At 24.8% G+C, this 23,106-nt stretch overlaps 1 protein-coding gene across 18 annotated transcripts in view; it reads right to left on the bottom strand.

The window, feature by feature from the left end:
- The window catches only part of LOC101236961 (myosin-IIIb), a 79,248-nt gene that overhangs the window by 5,123 nt on the left and 51,019 nt on the right, over window positions 1-23,106 (bottom strand). For 9 of the 18 annotated variants that reach the window (XM_065798966.1, XM_065798971.1, XM_065798968.1 and 6 more), the window contains 22 exons: window positions 22,363-22,427; window positions 21,544-21,617; window positions 17,277-17,499; window positions 17,095-17,167; window positions 16,847-16,935; window positions 16,187-16,268; window positions 14,545-14,574; window positions 12,739-12,770; window positions 10,698-10,769; window positions 9,448-9,612; window positions 9,287-9,327; window positions 8,954-9,074; window positions 7,744-7,825; window positions 7,466-7,546; window positions 6,048-6,122; window positions 5,629-5,820; window positions 5,303-5,398; window positions 5,075-5,176; window positions 3,252-3,364; window positions 2,217-2,270; window positions 254-291; window positions 131-156 (listed from right to left, as the gene is read on the bottom strand). In XM_065798966.1, coding sequence (XP_065655038.1) covers window positions 131-156; window positions 254-291; window positions 2,217-2,270; window positions 3,252-3,364; window positions 5,075-5,176; window positions 5,303-5,398; window positions 5,629-5,820; window positions 6,048-6,122; window positions 7,466-7,546; window positions 7,744-7,825; window positions 8,954-9,074; window positions 9,287-9,327; window positions 9,448-9,612; window positions 10,698-10,769; window positions 12,739-12,770; window positions 14,545-14,574; window positions 16,187-16,268; window positions 16,847-16,935; window positions 17,095-17,167; window positions 17,277-17,499; window positions 21,544-21,617; window positions 22,363-22,427 — 1,926 coding nt within the window. The remainder of the gene's footprint in view (window positions 1-130; window positions 157-253; window positions 292-2,216; window positions 2,271-3,251; window positions 3,365-5,074; window positions 5,177-5,302; window positions 5,399-5,628; window positions 5,821-6,047; window positions 6,123-7,465; window positions 7,547-7,743; window positions 7,826-8,953; window positions 9,075-9,286; window positions 9,328-9,447; window positions 9,613-10,697; window positions 10,770-12,738; window positions 12,771-14,544; window positions 14,575-16,186; window positions 16,269-16,846; window positions 16,936-17,094; window positions 17,168-17,276; window positions 17,500-21,543; window positions 21,618-22,362; window positions 22,428-23,106) is intronic. The other 9 variants (XM_065798969.1, XM_065798981.1, XM_065798974.1 and 6 more) reach the window with 2 other exon arrangements.

The following is a 23,106-nucleotide window of genomic DNA, read 5'->3' as shown; positions in this document are numbered from 1 at the left end:
TTTTATTAAGACAAAACAATTAGGAAAAAAACAAAAAAAACAGTCATCACAAAACTTAAAAATATTAAAATCAAAACAAAGTTAAAAAATGAAATAAAACTTGAAAGTTGAAAAAAAAAACAGGGCATACACTTTTGACTTTTGAGTTTTTGGTGTCTAAAAAAAAAAATAAAAAAAATAAACTTTTTCAAAATAAACTAAGCTTTTAGATAAAATCTTTTTTAAGGAAGAATACTTCCTTAAGAATGCTTACCCTTCTCTTTGTGCTTTCTCTCTTACAGAATGTATGACCTAAAGTAAAAACTTATGAGTTAATATTGTTTTAATATACATACATATATACATACACACATATAATTTTTTTCTTTTTGTTTGATATAAATATTTTAAGAGCATGGTGAAATTTAAAATTTTTTTGTTTTTAAATGATTGTCTATGATTTGTTTTTCCCATTTCTTTTTCAAAACCCAATATATATATATATATATATATAAATGCAACCAACCAATCAAAAACACCTTGGGTATTCATACAAACATGTTGGAATCAAATATCAACTGAATAATTGCAGGAATTGATTGTAAGGATGCACAGAGCATATGTTACTGTTATAAAAGCAAAAGGAGGATACTTAAAAGAAACAAAAATTAAAAAAAAATACTGAAAGATTTTTTATGTCATCTTATTTTGTTAAAAGATTATTTTATTGTAAACAATGAGTAATTAAAAATTATTGGAAAAATCTATGTTGTAAAAGATAAAAAATATACTGCATGATCTTCAAATCTCTTATTTTAAGCTAAAAGTATGACTATTTTATTGTAACAATAAATAAAAACACACGATGAAACAAATCTTTTTTTTTTGTGCATGTTATTAAATTTATCAAGTGATCCCAAACTTTTGACCGGTAGTGTGTATATATATATATAAATGTATGTGTATATATATATATATAAATGTATGTGTGTATATATATAAATGTATGTGTATATATATACATATATAAAAATAAATAAATGTGCGCGTGTGTATATTTATAAATGTGCACGTGTGTCTGTTTATATATATATATATATATATATATATATATATATATATATATATATATATATATATATATATATATATATATATAAAGCGGAAGGTAAAAAATGATTCGTTTGACAAGAACTTTTAATTACTCTTACATTCATCAAACTTATTCTTGGTTGGTTGCATATAAAACTACAAGTTTTATAAATTACAGCAAAAACGCAAACTTAATTGACATGAATCTTTTTTTTTTTAATGCAGAATGTGTTTGTTTTATTTTTTTACTGTTTTATACTGTTTTTATTATTCAACTTTATTTGTTTTATTAGTTTTATTTTACTATTTTTATATATTTATTTTATTGACTAATTTATTAGAGGATTGGTACAGGGTGTACATAAATTGACTGATTTAAATAGGTAAAACATGTGAAGAGTATACATAAATCAACTGACTTAAATAGGTAGAACATGCAAAGAGTGGCTACATTGATTTAGGGTTTTGGCTTGACCAAACAACCTTTTTTTAAAAAAAACATTTTTCTGGTCTCTTTTTTAAATATTTTTAATATGCTGTGATTCTATATCACTCTATGAATTATTGTTTTGTATGTTATGCGCAATTGTCTTCTGCTGAAATTGTTACTGATCATGCCTGTCATGAGTGTCATGTCTGTCAATGAGTTTATCAAAAGTTTCACACCTGTCAAGAGTCTGTCATGCCTGCTAATGAATTATGAAAATGTTTTATTTTTAGCGTTTTTTTGTTCCTTTTAATTCAGTCTTTTGACTGAATTAAAAGGAACAAAATACAATACAACTTTGTGATGGAACTTAAAGTTTCATGCCTTTCAGCAACCATCAACCATATTTTATTTTAATAAAATATGAATAATAAAAATATGAATAGAATAACAAATATGAATAGAATAACAAATATAAATCGAATAAAACATGGCTGATATACTTGCTCTCTCTATATATATTAATACTAATCTATTTTGTAAACAATTTACATTATATTGATCACTCTCAAACAAACAAGAGACTTTGTATCTTAACTAGATATATATATATATATATATATATATATATATATATATATATATATATATATATATATATATATATATACACAGCTTTTTTCTTTACTTAATAGATGAGTGTTAACAACAAAATTACCGGATAACAAGTTCTATTTAACAACTCAAGTGCTTCTTTGGATGCTAAATCAATCTGAAATAAAAAATATATGATTAGGTAAAAATGTTCTGGTCATGTTTATACTAATAATACTATTTTATAAATTTATGAATCTATTTCTACCCTAGATTACCAGTTGTTTGTAAAGATTCTCTTTATTTTATAAAGACAATTGACAAATGTTTTACATATTTTGCATTTTAAATATAGTTTTTTCTTTAATAATAAAAACTGTTAGTTTTAATAAATGGGAACGTTGTTACTTTTTTATTATTTGTTATGGTATTAGTATTTTGTTTCATAAACTTTCACCATGATTAATTTAAGCATCAGAAGCATATTTTAAAATCCTCATTATAAAAACATTTGGTAAAAAATGAAACTTTATCAGCTGACAATCAGATGTTTGAGAAAAATTGTTTTTCAAACATCTGATTGTCAAATATAAACATTAAAAAACTTAGCAATGAAATAAAAATATTTAAAGGGATCCCAAACCTCCGAGAGTTGTTGTGTTCATGATAAACAGAAAGGTAAAGAAAATTTTTCGGCTAAATTTTTGTGATTAATACAAAAGAATAAATGCATACCAAAAAAAAAAAAACTTTTTAGTCAAAGCTTGTGCTCTCTGTTTTGTTGCAGGTCAAAAGTCAGCATAATATATGCCGCAATCAACAGACTTGATAATTTATTCAAATGCGTTTTATTCCTAAGAGTTTCAGTACATGACGTCATTGATTTTTTTGTTTGCGTAAGAGATCAAATTTGTAAACAAACAAAAAAGTCAATGCATCATGTACAAATCGGAGAAGGCGAGATTCGATTAAAATAAAAAAGTTCGTTTTTCTTGGTATGCATTTATTTTTTTGTTTTAATCCAAACATTTTTTATTATCATTCTCTTTAATATGAACACAACATGTCTCGGAAGTTTGGGATCCCTTTAATGAAAACATTCTTATAGAGTTTATAGAATCTCGAAAAAAAAAAAAGGCAGAAAAACAAAAACACAAACCTGTGACAATAAAATGATTGCTCTTGTTTCTTCCAGAGCTGCCTGACCTTCAGGATCACTTATTCTTTGATAAACGGGAGGATTTGTAATGTATGCAAAGTTATCTGATTCAGCTGAATACGCAATATTATATATATATATATATATATATATATATATATATATATATATATATATATATATATATATATATGTATATATACATATATATATACATATATATATATATGTACATATTTTTTCATAAATATATATATGCATATATATACATAATTTTATATATATATATATGCATATATATACATAATTTTATATATATATATATGCATATATATATATATATATATATATATATATATATATATATATATATATATATATATATATATATATATACATATATATATATATATGTACACACACACACACATTAACATCTGCTGGTACCCCTATAATGTGTTCAGAGTCCTGCCCGAAAAACTGTTGGGATTTTTTAAATTTTATAAGCATATTTCCTAACTAGCTTTCCTTTAAACCAGTAAAAACTCAAATGCATCGAATAACGCTGAGTATGGCAAGCCCTCCACCATATAAATTATTATAAGAGGTAAATCACAGCATTTAAGGTACATAAAACCTTTGATGTACAATGATAGTTAGTTGCCCAATTATGCTTAGGCTATGGCTGTCATTGTCCCGGTTTTTCTATAGGATTGAGAATTTTAATTAGTTTAGTACTTTACTTTCCTAAGTAAAAACCAAAAGTTCTGGCTAAGAACCTTAACCAGAACTTTACCCGCTGCTTAAGTCTTTTTAAACACAGTTAGAAAGTAATATTTTACAAGTGTAGTCACCATAATTTATCATTTAAATAAAAAAAAACGCATTATGACATTTTTGTTTAAATATGCATTTAGTTCACAAGTTATTATAATAATGATTTTAATAACTATTTTCTGTGGGTTATTTAACTGATTTATAAAAGATAAAATTAGAGTCCAATTGGTGGAGGAAAAAATTAAGCGCAGTAAACGAACTCGTAGTTTTTTTGGTTACCAGGCAAGCGCTCTCCCACTACACCACTACTGCATGTACACTTGAAGTTAACAAGTTTGTTATATAAAGTATATTAATAGAAATAACTTCAACCTAAAGGAAATAGTTATTTTTTGAGCAAATAAATGAAATCAAAAATAAGTTATAATTTTTTACAACATAATTGAAACTATAGTCTACTCTAGCATTTCAGGGACTATTTCATATCTTAAAACTCTGGTTAATTAACTCAAAAAGTTAAAAAAAAAAAGAGAAAAGTTTGGAGTCTGGAGTCCAAAGAGTCCCTATTTTTTGACCCTGGATTCCCTAAAAATCAATAGGACTTAACATCCCTGCTTAAGACCCTTAAACATCAGACAGATCTCATCATATATTATCCAAAAAAAATTAATTTTTTTATGATTTTTATAAAAAAAAAACGATTTTGGGTCTTAAAAGAAGCAAAATCACAATAATAAAAATTTCAAATATAATAAACATATTTTATAATAACATCTCTAAAATTATTTTAAAAACCATAAAAAAATTAATTATTTTATTTTATGTTAAAATACCATAGTTTTTATGCAATATCTAAAATAATAATTGGTATATAACTTAAATATTATTTCTAAATTTTCAATATAGTTTTGCTTCTTTCTTCTAAACTTGACCACTATGATGTCTATATATATGCAGTCTGGTATATACTTATTAACAATATTGATGATAACTTAAATATTCTTTATATTCTGTTCATGTGAAAAGTTCATAAGAAAAACTTTTACCTATTTTTTTAGTTGTATCTTCATCATCACTGCTGTAAAAGTCTTCATAATCTTCATATCCTCTCTTTTCTCGCTTTATGTTACGATAATAAGGTCTGACAGCTAAATTTCAAATAATTATATTTATGTTATGATAATAAGGTCCGACAGCTATATTTCAAATAATTATATTTAATACAAAATTTGAAAATATCAAAGTAATAACTGCCTTCTGACCATCTTACTTACCATCTGTACTTCCATTATTTTTTACAATTGCTTTTTGATGAATGTAATTACGCAATCTTTCCCATTTGCTGTCTGAACCACTTTTACCCAAAACATCTAATGTGTAGAGTGAAACTATAACTCATGTTTTTGTGTATTACATACAATCTTCGATAGTTGTTTATAAAAAAGATGAATGGTGTATGTTGTTTATAAAAAAGACGCATGAATGGTGTATGATTGTTGTGAATAGTCGGAAAAAAAAAAAAAAAGGTGCACAATGAATGTGTATAGTTTAGTGTTTTTAATTGAAGAATAAAGAAATACTGATGAAAAATGAGTTGTACCTTTTGCTGAGATTTTAGAAATTTGTTTTATATCACTATTTTCAACATTTTTTTGAAGTAATGCATGATGAGTAACAGACTGGCGATGATTAACAGACTTTTGAGGCAAAACTTTTTGGTCTGTTTCCCTTTTTAATAATGAAGTGGTGGAAGTCATGGCAACAGTCTTCTTTTTTTTACTGTGAAGGATAGCTATGCAAAATTTTTTTATTTTATACCTTCATGATCATGATGATATCATCATCATCATCATCATCATCATCATCATCATCATCATCATCATCATCATCATCATCATCATCATCATCATCATCATCATCATCATCATCATCATCATCATCATCATCATCATCATCATCATCATCATCATCATCATCATAACCTTTTCATTTAAAAATTCTAAATCTAAAATTTCTCACCCATTTCTGTTACCTCTGGAGCAACTTTAATTTTACTCTTTAAATACAACTTTCTTTGTTTGTAACCCAACCAAACTGAAATAAAATATAATACAGTTATCTAGATTGACCAAGAAAATAGTGACCAACTAGATTGTTACCACTTTTTTTTCAGTGTTCAATTGATAGAAGCAAAGCTTTTTTAACTTTTGAATTAAATAATAAACTAAAATAAGTTTAAAAAATTATCTATAATTGTATAATATAATCTATAATTAATTGTATAATCTATAATTAATTGTATAATCTATAATTAATATTGTATAATCTATAATTAATTGTATAATCTATAATTATATAATCTGTAATTATATAATCTATAATTAATTGTATAATCTATAATTATATAATCTGTAATTATATAATCTGTAATTATATAATCTATAATTATATAATCTATAATTAATTGTATAATCTATAATATTGTATAATCTATAATTAATTGTATAATAAATCTATAATATAATCTATAATTGTATAATATAAAATTATCAAGATTGTAGTGTATTTGTGGAGTGTATGATGTTTGCCTTATTATACAAAATACATTAAATATAGAGAGTATTTGTGAGACAACAGAGAGAGAGTTTGTGAGACAACCGAGAACACGAAGAAGAGAGAGAGTTTGTGAGACAACCGAGAGAGAGTTTGTGAGACAACCGAGAGAGAGTTTGTGAGACAACCGAGAGAGAGTTTGTGAGACAACTGAGAGAGAGTTTGTGAGACAACCGAGAACATGAAGAAGAGAGAGAGTTTGTGAGACAACCGAGAGAGAGTTTGTGAGACAATCGAGAGAGAGTTTGTGAGACAACTGAGAAGAGAGAGTTGTTTTTACTTTATTTGATTTCATATTTTTAACTCATTTAAATTTTAATCTGATAATAACTCTTAATCTGATAATAACTTTTAATCTGATAATAACTTTTGATTTCTTTTATCTTTTTAACTCTCTAAACTTTATATTGTAACAAATAAACAATCAAAACCTGATTTGCTAGTAAACATTGTTTGTGCAGTAGTGTAAGTGTTGTTTGTGCAGTAGAGTAAATTTCAGCTTCATTTACATTAATAATAAAACATTATAAATGATGAAGGTTGATAATGAAAAATGACGAACACTTTGTAATAAAAAATGAATGGTTAATAGCACAAAAATGAACAGTAAACATAAATTAAAATAAAATATTTATTTATCTATTTAAATTAGAAAAAATTCTAATTTAAATAGAGAAAAAAAGTCAAAATCAAAAATCAAAAAAGTTCATTTAACAATCAATTCAATATAATAAAATCAATAAAAATACAATAAAATCATAAAAAAAATCAAGTTAATAACAAAAAACATAAAAGTCAAAAAAATTTAATTTAAATGTTTTAACCTGCTCTTATTTTAGTTGCAGCTTTATGACGAGCAGCCATTTCTTTTTTAAATCTTCTTCGAAATATAAAACTTCTTGCAACTATAAAAAAGAAAACAAATCTCAATAAAAATAAGATGGCATTAATTATAATCCTAACCTATACTTCATCCAATTCAATTTAATTGTTATTATATTTGTTTTAGTCTAACTGCACATGGTAACCGTAATAATAGTTAAAACTCTAGTTGTAATAAAATTCCAGGAGGAATTAAATCAAAGATATATAAACTAATTACCTTTTTGACAAATTTTAATTTTAGTATAGTTTATATCAACAATGCTGTTCAATTTTTCTACATGCCAATATTTTAAGAAAACCTATAAAATATTAATTAGTTTTTATACATGTTAATTATTGAAAGCACTAGTATTTTAGTCTTTAAACATATATTGTTTATTATTTCAAAAATACCAGTAGACAATGCAAACTAAAAATAAAAAAACTCTATTTGACATTTTTTTAGAAATTTAAGTAATTGTGAGAGACAAAAAAAGTGGAATGCCTCTAACATTGTAGTGCTTCAGTTTGTAAATATGATAATGAATGTATCAAGTAAATAAATATGATAATGTATGTATCAAGTTTGTAAATATGGTATTGTATGTATCAAATACCTCAAGTTAACCAAAATTTATTATATAATACATTACATTTTATATATAATATATATGATACATAATAGGTGTTTGTTAACTTGAAGTTAATTTTTATTAATACATGAATTGATGAGAATTTGTTATAAAAACCCTACTCGAGTTTGTAAAACCATTTAAACTCTCAGAAAGTTCTGGAGTCTGTTGAACAAAACAGTTTAGTTAGTTAGAAAAATAAGATGCTTTTCCTGATTAAGTCTGCTAAAGAAGATAAAATTAAAACTTAAAATTTGCCTAAAGTGTGAAATGTAAAAAGATGTAAATTTTAAGACTAATTTAGGATATTGTTATTATTTTTGATTGTTTGATTTTTGCACATATGGTTTGTAATTCTAACATTTTAAACTTTGTATTTTAAAAATGTACAAACTTTCAATTTGGTTGATTAATTTTAGTTTAATCTTCATTAGCAGCATGAAATAAAATTTTTTTAATTTTGCATAAAAAGAAAAATATTTTGCAAAACAAACCTTGTTCTGTAAAATATTTGTTTTACAACTTTGACGTGTTCCTTACATATTTGACTCAATAAATAGGTTTTTTAAAGCATTTTTAAAAAAATGCTATCAATAAATTGTTGTAAAAAAAAAAAGAAAAAAAAAGAAGAAAAAAAAAAAAAAAGAAAAAAACTAAATTATAGATCAAGAATTATAGATAAAATAAAAAAATAAATGAAGAAAAAAGAGAATATCAAACTGATTAAACCAAAACATGAATATGAACTGTGAACCAAACAAACTAATTAACTTGATAAAAGAATATTACAAAAACTTAATAAATAAAAATAAGTACTTTAGTTTTTCCAATTTGCCACTGTTCATTTTCATCAATCTTTGATTCACGTAGTATAATTAAGCAATTAGCAGGAGTTGGTGCTAATGGTTTTGTAAATTCAGTAAAAATAAACTTGTATCTAATAATTTTAAGAACAAAAATTTGCTTTAATAAAAAAATTTAATCTAAAAAACCATCTGCAAATAATTTGTTTGAATCATTAATATAAGAAATCATATGCATATAATTTATAACACATTAAAAAAAAAAAAATCAATGATGAATTTAAAAAATCATCTGATAAATCATTTATCTTTTCATTTATACCAACAAAATTAAAAGAAAAATTACCTTTGCACAAAATCCTTAAACAAAATTCTTTCAGAAAAACCCTGAAAATCATATATATATAAAAAATTACAGATAATGTAAATAATATATAATTAACAAATGTAATATATAATATATAAATAATTATAATGTAGCTATAATAAAAACAATTAATGTTTTACTTTTTGACGGATTTTTGCTGTTTCTAAAACCCCAGTGTATTTAAGTTGCTTCATAACCTTTTCTGCATCAAATATATTTGGATTGTTTTGCAAGTTTGGACGCAAACATCGCACAAAATGAGGTTCTGACTTGATTATTTTTGATAACAACATCCTTAGAGATTGCTAGATTTAAAAAAAAGAAAAACTATAGGTATTACTTGAACTATTTTCATATGTTGTATCTGGAAAAGTTTTTGAAACTATTGAATCGTCTGTTTTTAATCACATTACTACAGTTTTCTTTGATGGCAAATACTCTCCTTCATTTCCAATAACTTCTGGTACAACAAGGTTACATCTTTGGTGCTGTGTTGTTCCTCATCTACATTAATGATAATAATTTTACTTGTAAAGTAGCTCTTTTTGCTAATCATGCAACTCCATTCTCAGCTCCAGTCTCAGCTCCAGTCTCAACTGCAGTCTCAGCTCCAGTCTCAGCTCAGACCACTTTTTGATCGCTTAGAAAAAGTTTCTCTTCGAAAATTTTTTTCTCCTCTATGACAGCTTGGAGCTTAAAATAGATGGTGAATTAAATCCAAACAAGGTGAACAAACAAAACTCTACTATTTACTGCTAATAATTAAAATATTATTAATATTCATATATTGACATAAACAGCAACACTATTAATAAGTCCTTTCCTTTATGTCTTCAATATTATAATACTACATTAATATATATTAATTATATTAATACATTACTATAGATTAACATTATATTGTTAATGAATGATAGCATTATTAGTGAGTCTTCTACTTTCTTTTTGGATTATTGTTCACTACTGACCTCTCATGGAAACCATATATACAATGAATTGCAAAGTTAGCATCAGTGGCCTTTCTTAATCATGTTCCTTGCATTCTTATTCCTGATTCCATTCTCTATGTATATAAATTAGTTATTTGCCCTTGAATAGAATAGTGTTGTCATGTTTAGGTGGTTCTTTGCCTGGAAACTATTTGCCTTTTATGTTCATTTTGCAGAGAGTTCAATTTAAAAATCATAGTAACCATCATGATTATCATCAAGATCATCTTCATGAAGAGGGTAAGAGACACATTTTTATAGTGTAGAATGTAAATCTTTCTTTAAAAAGCCTAGTGTTATTGAAAGTGCATCTTTGTATCAACTTTTTGTATTATTTATTATACTTTGTAAGTTTTTAATAATAAATTAATTTAATAAATAAACAATAAAATATGTAATACCCTAAATTGTACAGATACTGTCTGCTGTAATCTGCTAATTGTAGCTGACTGGCTTGAGTGACTTGAATTTCCCTAAAAAATAAGAATAACTAAAGAAATAATAAATGAACAATAATACTTTTTTATTAAAATAAATTTAAATAAACCAAAACTAATAATGAATTGGTTAATAAATGAATATTTCTTATTCTACGCCTGTTATTAATTAAAAACTCAAAGAGAAATTTTGAAAAAGATTTGAGTTCATGCAAAATAACAGAGTAAAACCCGAAATGCATTAAGAACTAACACATTATTCGAAAATCATTATTTATTTTGTCTTTTTTAGATATTTAATTTAAAGTTTTTTTTAGTAATCTTTAATTTAGATACAATACAAAAGCTTAATTAAATTGTTTGAAAATTGGTTTAGAAAGTTAAACCTTGGTAAAAAAAACTTTGAAGCTTAGTGCCAGCTTGTGCCAGTATGAAGAGCATTCATTTATAAAACTCTTCAGTGTGATGAGCATTAAAGATGAAGTGTGAAACACAAAAGTACATAAAAAGAAGCAAAGTTTTAATAAAAAATAATAGCCTTTTATGTTTTTTAAAATTTCAAAAATACCATGACTATTTCAAAGTTTTGACTCTAACTACAAGTAACCAACAGTAACTCCAACATCGATAGTACTAAGTACTCCAATAATAATCTATGTATATAAACCTCTTCGTTCTTAATAAAATAAAAGTTCTAACACTAAGCTTTAAATATGGCCTCAATGCTGAAAGATTAAAGTGGCACTTTTGTTATAATAGTTTTACAAAAAAATTGCTACGATCAGGAAATAACAGAAATAGTAGCATAACTCATCACAAAGTGAGTATAAAAAACAATGCAACACAAGTTAATTTAAAATAAAAATACAAATCCATTTATAAATAAGAGTTCATTTAAAAATTAATTAAGAAATTTAAACCATTAAAAATATTTTATATAAAAAGAATTATGGGAAAATACATGATTTGTCAAAAAGTAATAAATATATTCATAATTTTTAACATATTCAATTTTCATATTCAAATTTCAAAAAACACATTCAAATTCAAAAAACACATTCAAATTTTCAATATATTCATAATTTCAAAATCTTTTTTAAAAGTAATCTTGTTTTATTCAGTATGACAGATTTTCTTTTCAACCAACAATAAACTGTTTTATATCACGTTTGCTTATCAAAATATATAATTATAAAATATTGTTACTGAATACAGTTTAGGGAGATTTTCAAGAATATATTTATATTTAAAATATATCTTTTTTTGTGACTAATTTTTATTTGAAATTTATGCATGTTTTGTGTGTTAAAAGTGGCAGAAAATTTTGTCAACTATAAAAGTGCTAATATTCAGATTTCAAATTTCATGAAAATTCAGATTTGAATGAATATTCAGATTTCAAATTTCATGAATATTATTTAGCCATCAAAAGATAGAGCCATATAATGTTTAGAACCCTCTCATTTTTAAAGATTTTACATTTTCATAAAGATAAAAAAAAGGTTTTAAATTTTTTTAATGGTTTTCTATTGAAAACAGTTGAAAATAATCTAATGTAAAGCAACCAGAAGAGAAAAAAAACTTAAGTAGAAATAACCGAAAACCTCTAAAAAAGAATTTATAAATAATATTTAATACAAAATAAACCATAAATATGAAATTGACAATAGTAAATAATAAATTGACAATAACCACTATTAAGTAGCCTCCTCATCTGTAGTGGCCTTCTTGGCCTTGGGGAGGTGAATAACAAAAAAAAATAAATAAAAAAAAAAAAAAAAAAATAGTTTATGTAATAAAGTTTGTGTGCATGTATTTCATTTATGATATCACATATTGACAAAATAAGTGAATTTGATAAGGAGAGCGAAGGTCGAAAGAAGTTGATGATGGCGATGATTATTATAATTACAACAATGAACATTTCTCATTAAGAAAATTCTTTATAATTCATTATTTTTTTTTTTGAGATTTCAAATTCATAAAGTAATAAAGTAAAACTCACAGACATTTTTGTATCTTGTTTCAAATCTGATCCTAAAATAAATTTATAACATAAGGTTAATTATTATTTACTAAACAACTGAATATTTCATAAAATAAAAAATAGAAATTTAATCTATAATATCTCTCGCCCCCCCCCCCCTATTAAATTGGGTGGCATATGGTGGAAGGTGGTATACCACCATATACTATTATATGGACAAACTTAAATAGCACAAACTTTTAAAACCTGTTAATGTTTGTGCTACATATATATATATATATATATATATATATATATATATATATATATATATATATATTAGTAGAAAATGGTTTTAATATCTATTAATTAACCAGCCTTCTATTCTGGGTAATTATTCCATATATATATATATATATATATATATATATATATATATATATATATATATATATATATATATATATATATATATATATATATATATATATATATGGAATAATTACCCAGAATAGAAGGCTGGTTAATTAATAGATATTAAAACCATTTTCTACTAATAAAAAATACAGTTAAAATTATAAAATGCTTTATTTTCATACAGAAAGGTAAATGTAGTTTTTACAAAATTTATGTTTTTACATTGTTAAACAAAAATCTGACAATAGAGAAATGTAAACATTCTTAAACAATAAACATAAAGTTATTTATTCTCTAACACTTCTTTTAAAGTTGAGGCAAGGCACCTGTGAAAAACAATTAATCTGTCACATAGTCAGGTGAAAAAAAAGAAGTTATTTTTGATCTCTTTTTAAAACAAAATATGTATTTTGTACATATCTAATCAAGATAAGTCATTGAGTAGTGTTATATTTTAATACTTAAAATGTTTTAAATATTTTTAAAACATAAAATGTGTTGTTTGATTTGATAACAAAGTTCTCCATTTAAGTTTCACTTGTGCTTGATGATTTGAATTGGTTTTATTTAAATGTTGTGAGCAACTATTTCCTTTGTGCTAAATGTGCAAATTGCTTGTTAAAATGTGCCATCAAAATATGAACCAATTTTGATGTGTAATATGCCGTCAAAATATGAACCAATACTGATAATAATTGCCATTATTCTCAGTTTTTAAAACTTTAAAAAAAAAAAAAAAACATGCAGTTGATACATACAGTTGATTGCATATACTTTTTAAAGTTTTTAGTTAGACCTTGGTAGCCTAAGATCAATTAAAACCTTTTTGAAAATTGTTGAACCTAAAACAAAAGGCAACCACCTGTAGCTATCAAATAACAAGGTTTCTTTTAATGCGCCCTAAAATATAAGGCTTTAAATTTGTCTAAAAATTGTAATTAATTTTATAAATTTGTATAAAATTGTTTTATAAAAATTCATAAAATTTTAAAAAAATTTTGTTTCTATATATATTTCTCTGTTGCACAGGGGAAAACTTTTGCTCTAGATAAGCAAGGGACAAACAAGACCTCTGCACAGAAAAACAAGTTAAGCCCGGTACTACCAGGGACATAATTGGGATCGAATTCTGAATTTTTTGCTTACAAAGCGAGGCCTTAACTACTACCACATTATTTTACCACATACTGAATTAATTTGTTTTTCTAAATTCCTTATGGAATTGCATCGAAAATGATAAAAAAACGCTTAAAAGGCGACCTAATCACCAGTATGAACTACCATGAAAGCACTGTTACCCCATCATATTCCTGCTATGAAAGTTCTACATACAATTTTTGAGCTAATTTATTTAACTAAAACATTTTTTTTGCTTTAAACACACACACACAAAACAATAAATAAATAAAAAAAATATCTTTATACAACCTAAAAAAAGTGCTGCAAGCGTTTTATCACCTAAAAAAAATTTTAAACATTTAATTAAAAATTAATAAATAAATTTATTCATATTTATTTATATTAACGTTATATCAAACTACTGCTATTTTATCAAATAGCTTTAATATCAAATTAATGCTATTTTATTATATGTAGTCATTTTGTAAATATTGGACATATGTATATAACACTTCCGATTGAGGTCTGTATTTAACATTTATCTTAAGTGACTTGTTGTTACTCATAAGAAATATGCCATCATTGAAACTTATGAAGATCATTTAAAATATATAAAATGATTATGATATGTGCAGTGATAAAAATGATAACTACAAAACTTTTAGTATGTAACAATTAACAAGCCATGTCAATTATAGGAGTTCAGGACAGACATTTATATTCTTTTTATTAAGGAATGATCTTTTTTAAAATCAAACACAGTTAAATGACAAAACTGTAAGGAAATTGAAAAAGCAAAGAAATAAAATAACGAGGACTTAAGCAAATAATGGAGACACTAAGTTAGGTCAAGTCACAATATCACGTAAATTCATTTCAACTAAACAAAGCTAAACCATGGAGTATTACCATGTTATCGGCCTACATCTCTCAAGTCTTCTACAAGAATCAGCCTATCTCTCTCAATCCTTTTACAAGAAGACACAAAGAAAATTTTTGATATTTAAAAGTAAATACTCAAATTATTGATGAAATTTCGAAACTTGAATTTTCAAAATTATTACAGAAATTTTAAAAGAGTTTCAAATAAAATCACTACTAACTGTTCTGTCAAACTGTCCAATTAACTGTGTTCTTTCAAACTGTCCAATTAACTGTTTCCTGTCAAACTGTCCAATTAACTTTATCCTGTCAAACTATCCAATCAGTTATATGCTATCACAAATGAATTTCAATAAAATTTAAACTAAGTTTAAGAAAATCAGAAATTAAATATCACTAACATTGATGCAAATTTCATTCTTCAAAAAAACTTTTGCAAAGCGGAATAAATACAATGCTAAAACACAAGAATAAAATAACATAAAAAATGAGTTTGAGAGAGAACGTTACCACAACATTATGCGAAGAGATAACATCAATAAGAAAAATAATATTACCAAACTGCAATTTGGAACCACAAAAACAACTTTTTAGTGAATATAAGGTACATGTTAAAGTTAAACATAAACAGAACCAAAGCAAGTTAAACATAAACAGAACCAAAGCAATTAAAAGAGTCTAAGTATCTATTGGCCGTAATATATTTCACTCATAGACTTTTATAGATATATTTCCTACTCTGGATTCTTAAGTCAATATATTTCACTCAGACTTTCATACATATATTTTCTACCCCTTCTTAGGATTCTTAGGTCTTAGGATTCTTAGGTCAATATATACATATTTGTTTGTCTATCAATATTTCAGTCATCAATAACATGTTCTTACTGATGTAATATGCAAACGTAAACCATCAGTTATATGATAAATGCAAATATTGAAGTTTATACATTAATAAATAAAAGCGCTGATATGTACATATTTTTTCTTATTTATATTCAATGTACTTTAACTAAAAACGATTAAGCCCTCAATAAAAGAGCTCATATTTATCAAATAAAGAACTTACTACTTAGCCGAAGAGTTTGTACCACATCCATAGAAAGCGTATCTCTATTCTTTTCTAGAAACCCAGTTGCGTCATACGTTACCTAACAAATTTTAAATTGAAAGCAAGTTAGATTTAAAAAAATGGAATGATCAATTTTTTAAAAAAGTATTTAAAAAAGAAATTAAAAATATCGAACTACTAGATAAGATTTTTTTTTTTCTTTAAATATTTTTCAAATTTATAATAATTAGTAAAAAACTACAAAAACTAATAGGGGTTAGGTTAAATTATGTGCTCTGACTGTTGTTTAAAAAAATCTGGGCATTAGATTTATGATGTGCTGTAAGTTTCATGATGGGTTCTAAGGGTTAGGTTAACACTAAATAGTTAAATAAGATTAAAAAAAAAAAAAAAATTTGTGGGTTCACTAGTGAAACTTCGAAAAATGAGTTGTATTGGATTTTAAAATAAAACGCTGAAAGCACACATCAGTTTTATGATAAGTTTTTAAGTTTAATACTTTCTGATATTTATATATTGATTATATACTAAAAACAAATGATTGATTATATACTAAAAACAAATGATTGATTATATACTAAAAACAAATGATTGATTATATACTAAAGACAATAATGAAATGAAAAAATAAAACATATAACAAAAAATTACATAAACCTTATCAGCAAAATGTTTGATTGTGAAAAAAGTATTTGTTTCTTTTGATAAAATCATATACTCAGATGAAATGTTGTCTTGAAATTTTTCTAAGCAAAAAAATCATATGTAACTTCTATAAACAAAGAAAAAAATATTTTAGTTCTAAACACATACGTATATGTAATTATAGTTGATTTTTAGATCTAATCTAAAAGCAATAACACTGATGTTATTACTTAAACCACAGCCAAACAAACACAGCTTACCCACTAATGTAAGGTCAGATGCTTTTGGAAAACGACTTTCTTCGTCTAGTAAGGCTAAGACACCTACAGGTTTCTATAAAAACAATTTATAAAATGACCTATAAAAAAAGAAAATTATAAAAAAACCAAATATTTTAAAACTAAATTAAAAGGCAAGCAATAAAAAATGGAAATTCAATAACCTGCAAAAATAAATCCAATATTGGTTTGTTATTGATGAACTCAATGTCAAAACTTTTTAAACCTTCTGATTTGTACTCTTCCTGTTCCCAAACAAATATATGCTCATTAAAATAAAATTGCAGCTGTTCATTGGCAATATTGATGCATAACTGTTCAAATGAGTTTTGTGCAAAGTTTTCAAAACCAAAAATGTCAAGTATACCAATTTTAGTGTTAACAGTACTAAAAAGAAGATTTCACAAAATGAAACAAATGACAGAATAAAACAAATGACAGAATGAAACAAATGACAGAATAAAACAAATGACAGAATGAAACAAATGACAGAATAAAACAGGGCTTTGGAGCGGCTCGGAACTGGAGCCGGAGCTATCCGGGACTGGTGATTTTACATGGAGCTGAGCCGGAGCTAAAATATTTTCTGCCAGAGCTGACTCCGCAACCAGCTCCACCCTTTTGATATTTTGAAATATCAAATTTCCATATAGATTTTCTTTTATATAATGAGATTTTTTTAAAGAATTTAAACAATTATGCTCATTAAAATATTTATAATTTCTAAATAATGCATTTTTTCATATGGTTTATAAGAAAAACAAAAAAAAAAATAAAATTTTTTTCACAGAATTTAATTTTTATCCAATTATTTTTTGTAATATGTCATATGGTTCTTATTATAGAGTATGGTAAGTTACTTTAAAACAATACTTCTTAACAATGTCAATGATTAGTTAAGGGGTCATCCATAAATTATTTAACCTTTTTTTTCAATTCCCCCCCCCCCCTGCGTTTTGCTTTACACTTTTTTGAGTACCCTCCACTTCCCTAAAAGTACCTACCCTTTGAACCTACTTACTTAACATTTTACGATATTTTTTTTAAATTTGAGCGTACTTTATGTACATACTTTATTCTTTATGTACATACTTTATGGACAATCCTTAATTTTTAATTAGTTGAAACATTTTAAAAATAGATTTAAACATGTGAGTTACAAATAAAATAGAAAAAGATTTTTAAACGTTTTTTTTTATATTATTGATATGATTTTTGCTTATATCTTTTTAATTATTTCTCTTATCTTTAGAATTTGTCATTTACTTTATTTTCATTGTTTTTTATAAAAATAGTTTCAAACTCAAAGGATCCTGAGAGGTTTCTAGATAAGTATTTTTCAATTGATAAAACTACAAAACTGGTTACATATAAGATTACAGAAAAGATAAATAATAAAGTGATTTCATGCGCCATGCAAATAAAAAAATCAAAAGTTTACTATATGAAACAGCATTTGGAAAAATCACATCAATCAGAATATAAAATTGTTGAATCTGAAATGAGCCTTATGGCCCAAAGAAAATCATTTTATCACAGAGCCTTATGGCCTTTCAAAACCATTTTATCACATTCACAAGATTTCAATACTAAAAAAACTAAACAGATACTTTAGATTCTTTTGTTATCACTAGTTGAACAATAAATCAAGTTAGTACTAAAACTTTTAAAATTGGAATTATTAAAATGGTAATGAATAACAGAGTTTTGTTGAAAACATTTGCGGATAAAGGATTTCAGTTGCTTACAGGCCAATTAGGTAAAACTCTTGGATTCAGTACTGGAGGCAATTCTGTACCCAATTAATACTTCTTTCAGTTTTAAGTGAATCTAATTCCGATGGAGAAGAGGATAAGTTGGAAAAGGAGTTTGATAAAAATAAAAAAGGAGAAGTGTGACTAAAATTAATTTTGATCACACTTTTTAAATTTTTTTGATAAAAATACTTTTAATACAAATTTTTTGGATGACTGTAGGTTAATGAAAGAGATGGGGCGTTCAAAAGTGAATACAGCTTTTGAGGAATTTGAAGAATACCCAAAAAGAACACAAAAAGCCTGCAGAGTTGTCACTCTAATTTTTTCAGTTTGTATCAAGCGGTCTTCGTTCTTCACTCAAACCTGATACTTTATTTTAAGGATGAATCAAGATATTGATTAACAAAATATTAATAGTACTTAAGTTACTGTCATAAAACATTAAAAAATTTTTTTTTTTGTTGAGCCGCTTTAGAGCTGGAGCCAAAAATTCTAATGGAGCTGGAGCCTGGAGCCAATTTTTAGACCTCGGCTCCAAAGGCCTGAAATAAAACAAATGACAGAATGAAACAATTGACAGAACAAATGACAGAATGAAACAATTGGGAAAAATAAAGTCAGCTTAAAGTTCTATAGAAAAATATTTAATATAAAATCAAATAAGCTTTCACTCTAAAATGTGGTTTCATGAAGAAGAAAAACTACAAGCTTAAATTATGTGGTTTATAAATAACTTTGAAACTATGTTTAATTAAGCCACTTAATTGTTAAAATTTTAAGAAAGAAATGATTAACTTTTTTAATACTCCTTCAAAAAAAAAAAAAATCATAAAATTTCTGAAGCATATGACAACATTACATATAAGTTGACATTTAGCATCATTAATTCATGTACCAGTTGCTGAACTAAAAGCTCATCACAATCGTTACTTTCATTCTTGCATTACTCTGTTTAGTATTATAATAAAAATGTTGTAACAAATTGAAATGAATTATAAAATTGAAAAACTCAGTTAAGTTCAAGTTCAGTAAACATGTGCTTGAATAAAGAAAAATTCTTTTCCATGTCTGTGTGTAACCATTGTAACCTGCATAACCATTCATTTAGTTTTTTATTTCCTCCCAGGGCTTTACTATATCTTCATGTAAAACTGCATCTTTATGTAATCTTATTATATCTTCATGTAATTGTTAATTTATTTTAATTTAGTCAAATTCATTATACTAGTCTAAAGGTGGTATTTGATATTATTACTTTAAAATATCTAGTATTTGATATTTATACTTTAAACTAGCTTACCTGTTTTTCTATATTATCTACCAATAAACTATTTTATGATACTTATTCAACATTCACTAACACAGTAGCGCTGTGAGTAAGCTTCATAGGCAGGTTATTTGCAATAGTCTGCATTGCATTCAAGATTCTATACTACAGCTATCTTTAAACAAGCAAGCATATAAGCAGGATTGGATTTACACACTTGGGGGCCCAGGCTAAATCAATTTTAGGGGCCCTCAAAAATATTTTGAATGAAAAACCATTTTATAGTATATAAAATGGTTTTTGTGACTAAAGTTTTTGTATCAAAAGGTTGGCTGCTAATCTATTAAGTGACATGGTCACAATAGAGATTTGTTTCCTTTGTTATTAAATTTGACATGATCACAAAAGAGATTTCTTACTTTTCTAACTAACTTGGGATTGATTAGCAGGAATAAGGAGACTACATAGTTTATTGCTTAGGATGTACACTACATCTATGATTGAGTCAAGTTCACAAATTATTAAAAATATGAGTACAAGGCATGAAAATCAAGTGATTGTGAAAAAGTGAGTTTAGTGAAAAAAAATATGATTAAATGAAAAAAAAAGAAGCTAAATTAATAATAATTTTTATATTATTTTATTTTTCCAGCCTTAATAATAAGACTGGAAATAATAAGACTAAAAAAATAAAATAATATAAAAATGTGTTTGGTAATTTAAAAATTAACCTTTAAAAAATATACTAAAGTTAGCTGTTTGCCCATCGTAAATAAATATTAAAAACTGAACTTTATTAAGGGGAAACTTTGAAGAATTATTTATTTAACAATATCAATGTTTTGTATTAGACTTTAAATAATTGAAAATAAAAATAATGATAAAAATATATTTTAAAATATGTTATTAGAGTTTTTTTTTGTTTTGATTTAAAATAATTATAAGTGTTTTAAGTAAGTTTTTATGTTTTTAACACCATCAAATTCATATATCAGAGAGTTAAAAGCAATTGATTATATTTGATTTATAAGAAGATATTGAATAAGTTTTTAATAAAATATAATAATTGCCATTTCATTCAATTAAAATATTTGATAACTGCTAAATTCTGTTAGACTGTTGCGATTTGCGGTTGTTTCATTTTTAGCATTACAATGTAGCGTATGCTTTATTTTCTAGTTTTATCTTTTTTTCAGGTGAAATAAACTACTAAAGTTTAAATTATAACTTTTTAATAATATGGCTTTATATTAAAAATATATTACATATATTAAAAATAATAATAAAAATATATATACATATATTAAAAATAATAATAAAAATACAATTACATATATTAAAAATAATATCGCTTTGTAATGAGATTTTATATCATAATTTCACAAAAAAAAAAAAAAAAGTATATACTTTGTCCTGTCTTCTGCTCTCAGCAAAGCATTAACTTTCTTCACAATCCAACTAACTAAGCGCCCATATAGTGCCTATGTTTTATAAATGAAAAATCAACAGAAAAAAAATATATATATTTTAAACACAATTTACATAGCTTACATGATTTAATTGTGGGTTTGATTTGCTCGATTATTTAGCTATGGGATTTAAATAAACTGTTTACAACTTCCTTACCTCCTTTGAAAGCTTAGTACTGTTTTTGAATTGACAAAATGTAGGATTTTCCATAGAGGAGGTATCAGGGTTAGCAGAAGTAACAGTTAATTGTTTCCAATCTTATTTGTTAATTATTTATTGAATAATGGACTTAAGTTTAAAAAAAAATTGTTGAAATATTTCAATGCAATGATATTTCTATAAAGTGTGACATAAAAAATGTCAATTACCTCAATATTACTCTCTGTAACAACAATTTTAAATCTCATTTCAAACTAATAATAAAATAATACTGTCTTTATAACAATAATCCTAGCAATACAAATCACTTATAAAATCCAAAAGTACTAAAAGGTTATAACCTTATTTATTATTTATGGGTGAAAGATTAACATAAATGTCAAAAGTATCTCTATTCATAGTTAAATCTGCAACCCTGTAAAAAGTTAAGAGTTTCATCTGTAACCCTGTGAAAATTTATTGCTTATCTGCTTAAGGTTGTTTTCTAAATAAATAGCTTAAAACAACTTATCATTTTCAAACTTATCTTATTATATTTCTAAACTTGTCTCTCACATGCACACAAAATTATTTTCCAAAACACATATTTTTTATTACCTTAGCCATTGCATCACGACAATCAAACGCTTGTTCAACTGTATTATTTCTTATTATTGTTTCACCTACAGATAAATAAAAATTAAAGGCTAAACATAGCATCAGTTTTTCAAACAGGAAGACAAAAAAATAGGGGTCAGTTAGGGAAAATAACTAGTGATCTGCAGGGTTGCAGTATTTATGCGTATTTATATTTGTATTGGTATTGTATTTGATTCAAAAACTTTATACATATTTGTACTTGATTGAAACTTGTATTTGTAGTTCTATAAACTAGGTTAACTTTTTATTTGAAAAACCAAGAGGTTTTCTTTTGTTGTTGTAGTATTATTGTATGCAACAATAATACTAAAGTGATTTTAAAATTTGTTTTAATGTTTTAAGTGATACTTGTTTTAATGTTTTAAGCGATACTTGTTTTAATGTTTTAAGTGATACTTGTTTTAATGTTTTAAGTGATACTTGTTTTAATGTTTTAAGTGATACTTGTTTTAATATTTTAATTGATACTTGTTAAAAGTGTTGTTAAAAATTATTATTAAAATCATTATTAAAAGATGTTTGTTTTACTTGTTTAACTGATACTAAAAAACTTTCTTTCATCTATTTAGTGTATCATTTAACCAATATTGTCTTAGAAGTTTTTTAATTGTTCATCAAATAGCTTTAGTAATTGTTCTTTAACTACTTTATATTTAGTTGAAAATTAAATAAAACAATTAAAAACTTTTTATAAAAAAAATA

Source organism: Hydra vulgaris, chromosome 06 (assembly GCF_038396675.1).
Source record: "Hydra vulgaris chromosome 06, alternate assembly HydraT2T_AEP".
Classification (NCBI taxonomy): domain Eukaryota; kingdom Metazoa; phylum Cnidaria; class Hydrozoa; order Anthoathecata; family Hydridae; genus Hydra; species Hydra vulgaris.
The sequence above is the reverse complement of the archived record's forward strand: the minus strand, read 5'-3'. Positions and strand labels throughout refer to the sequence as shown.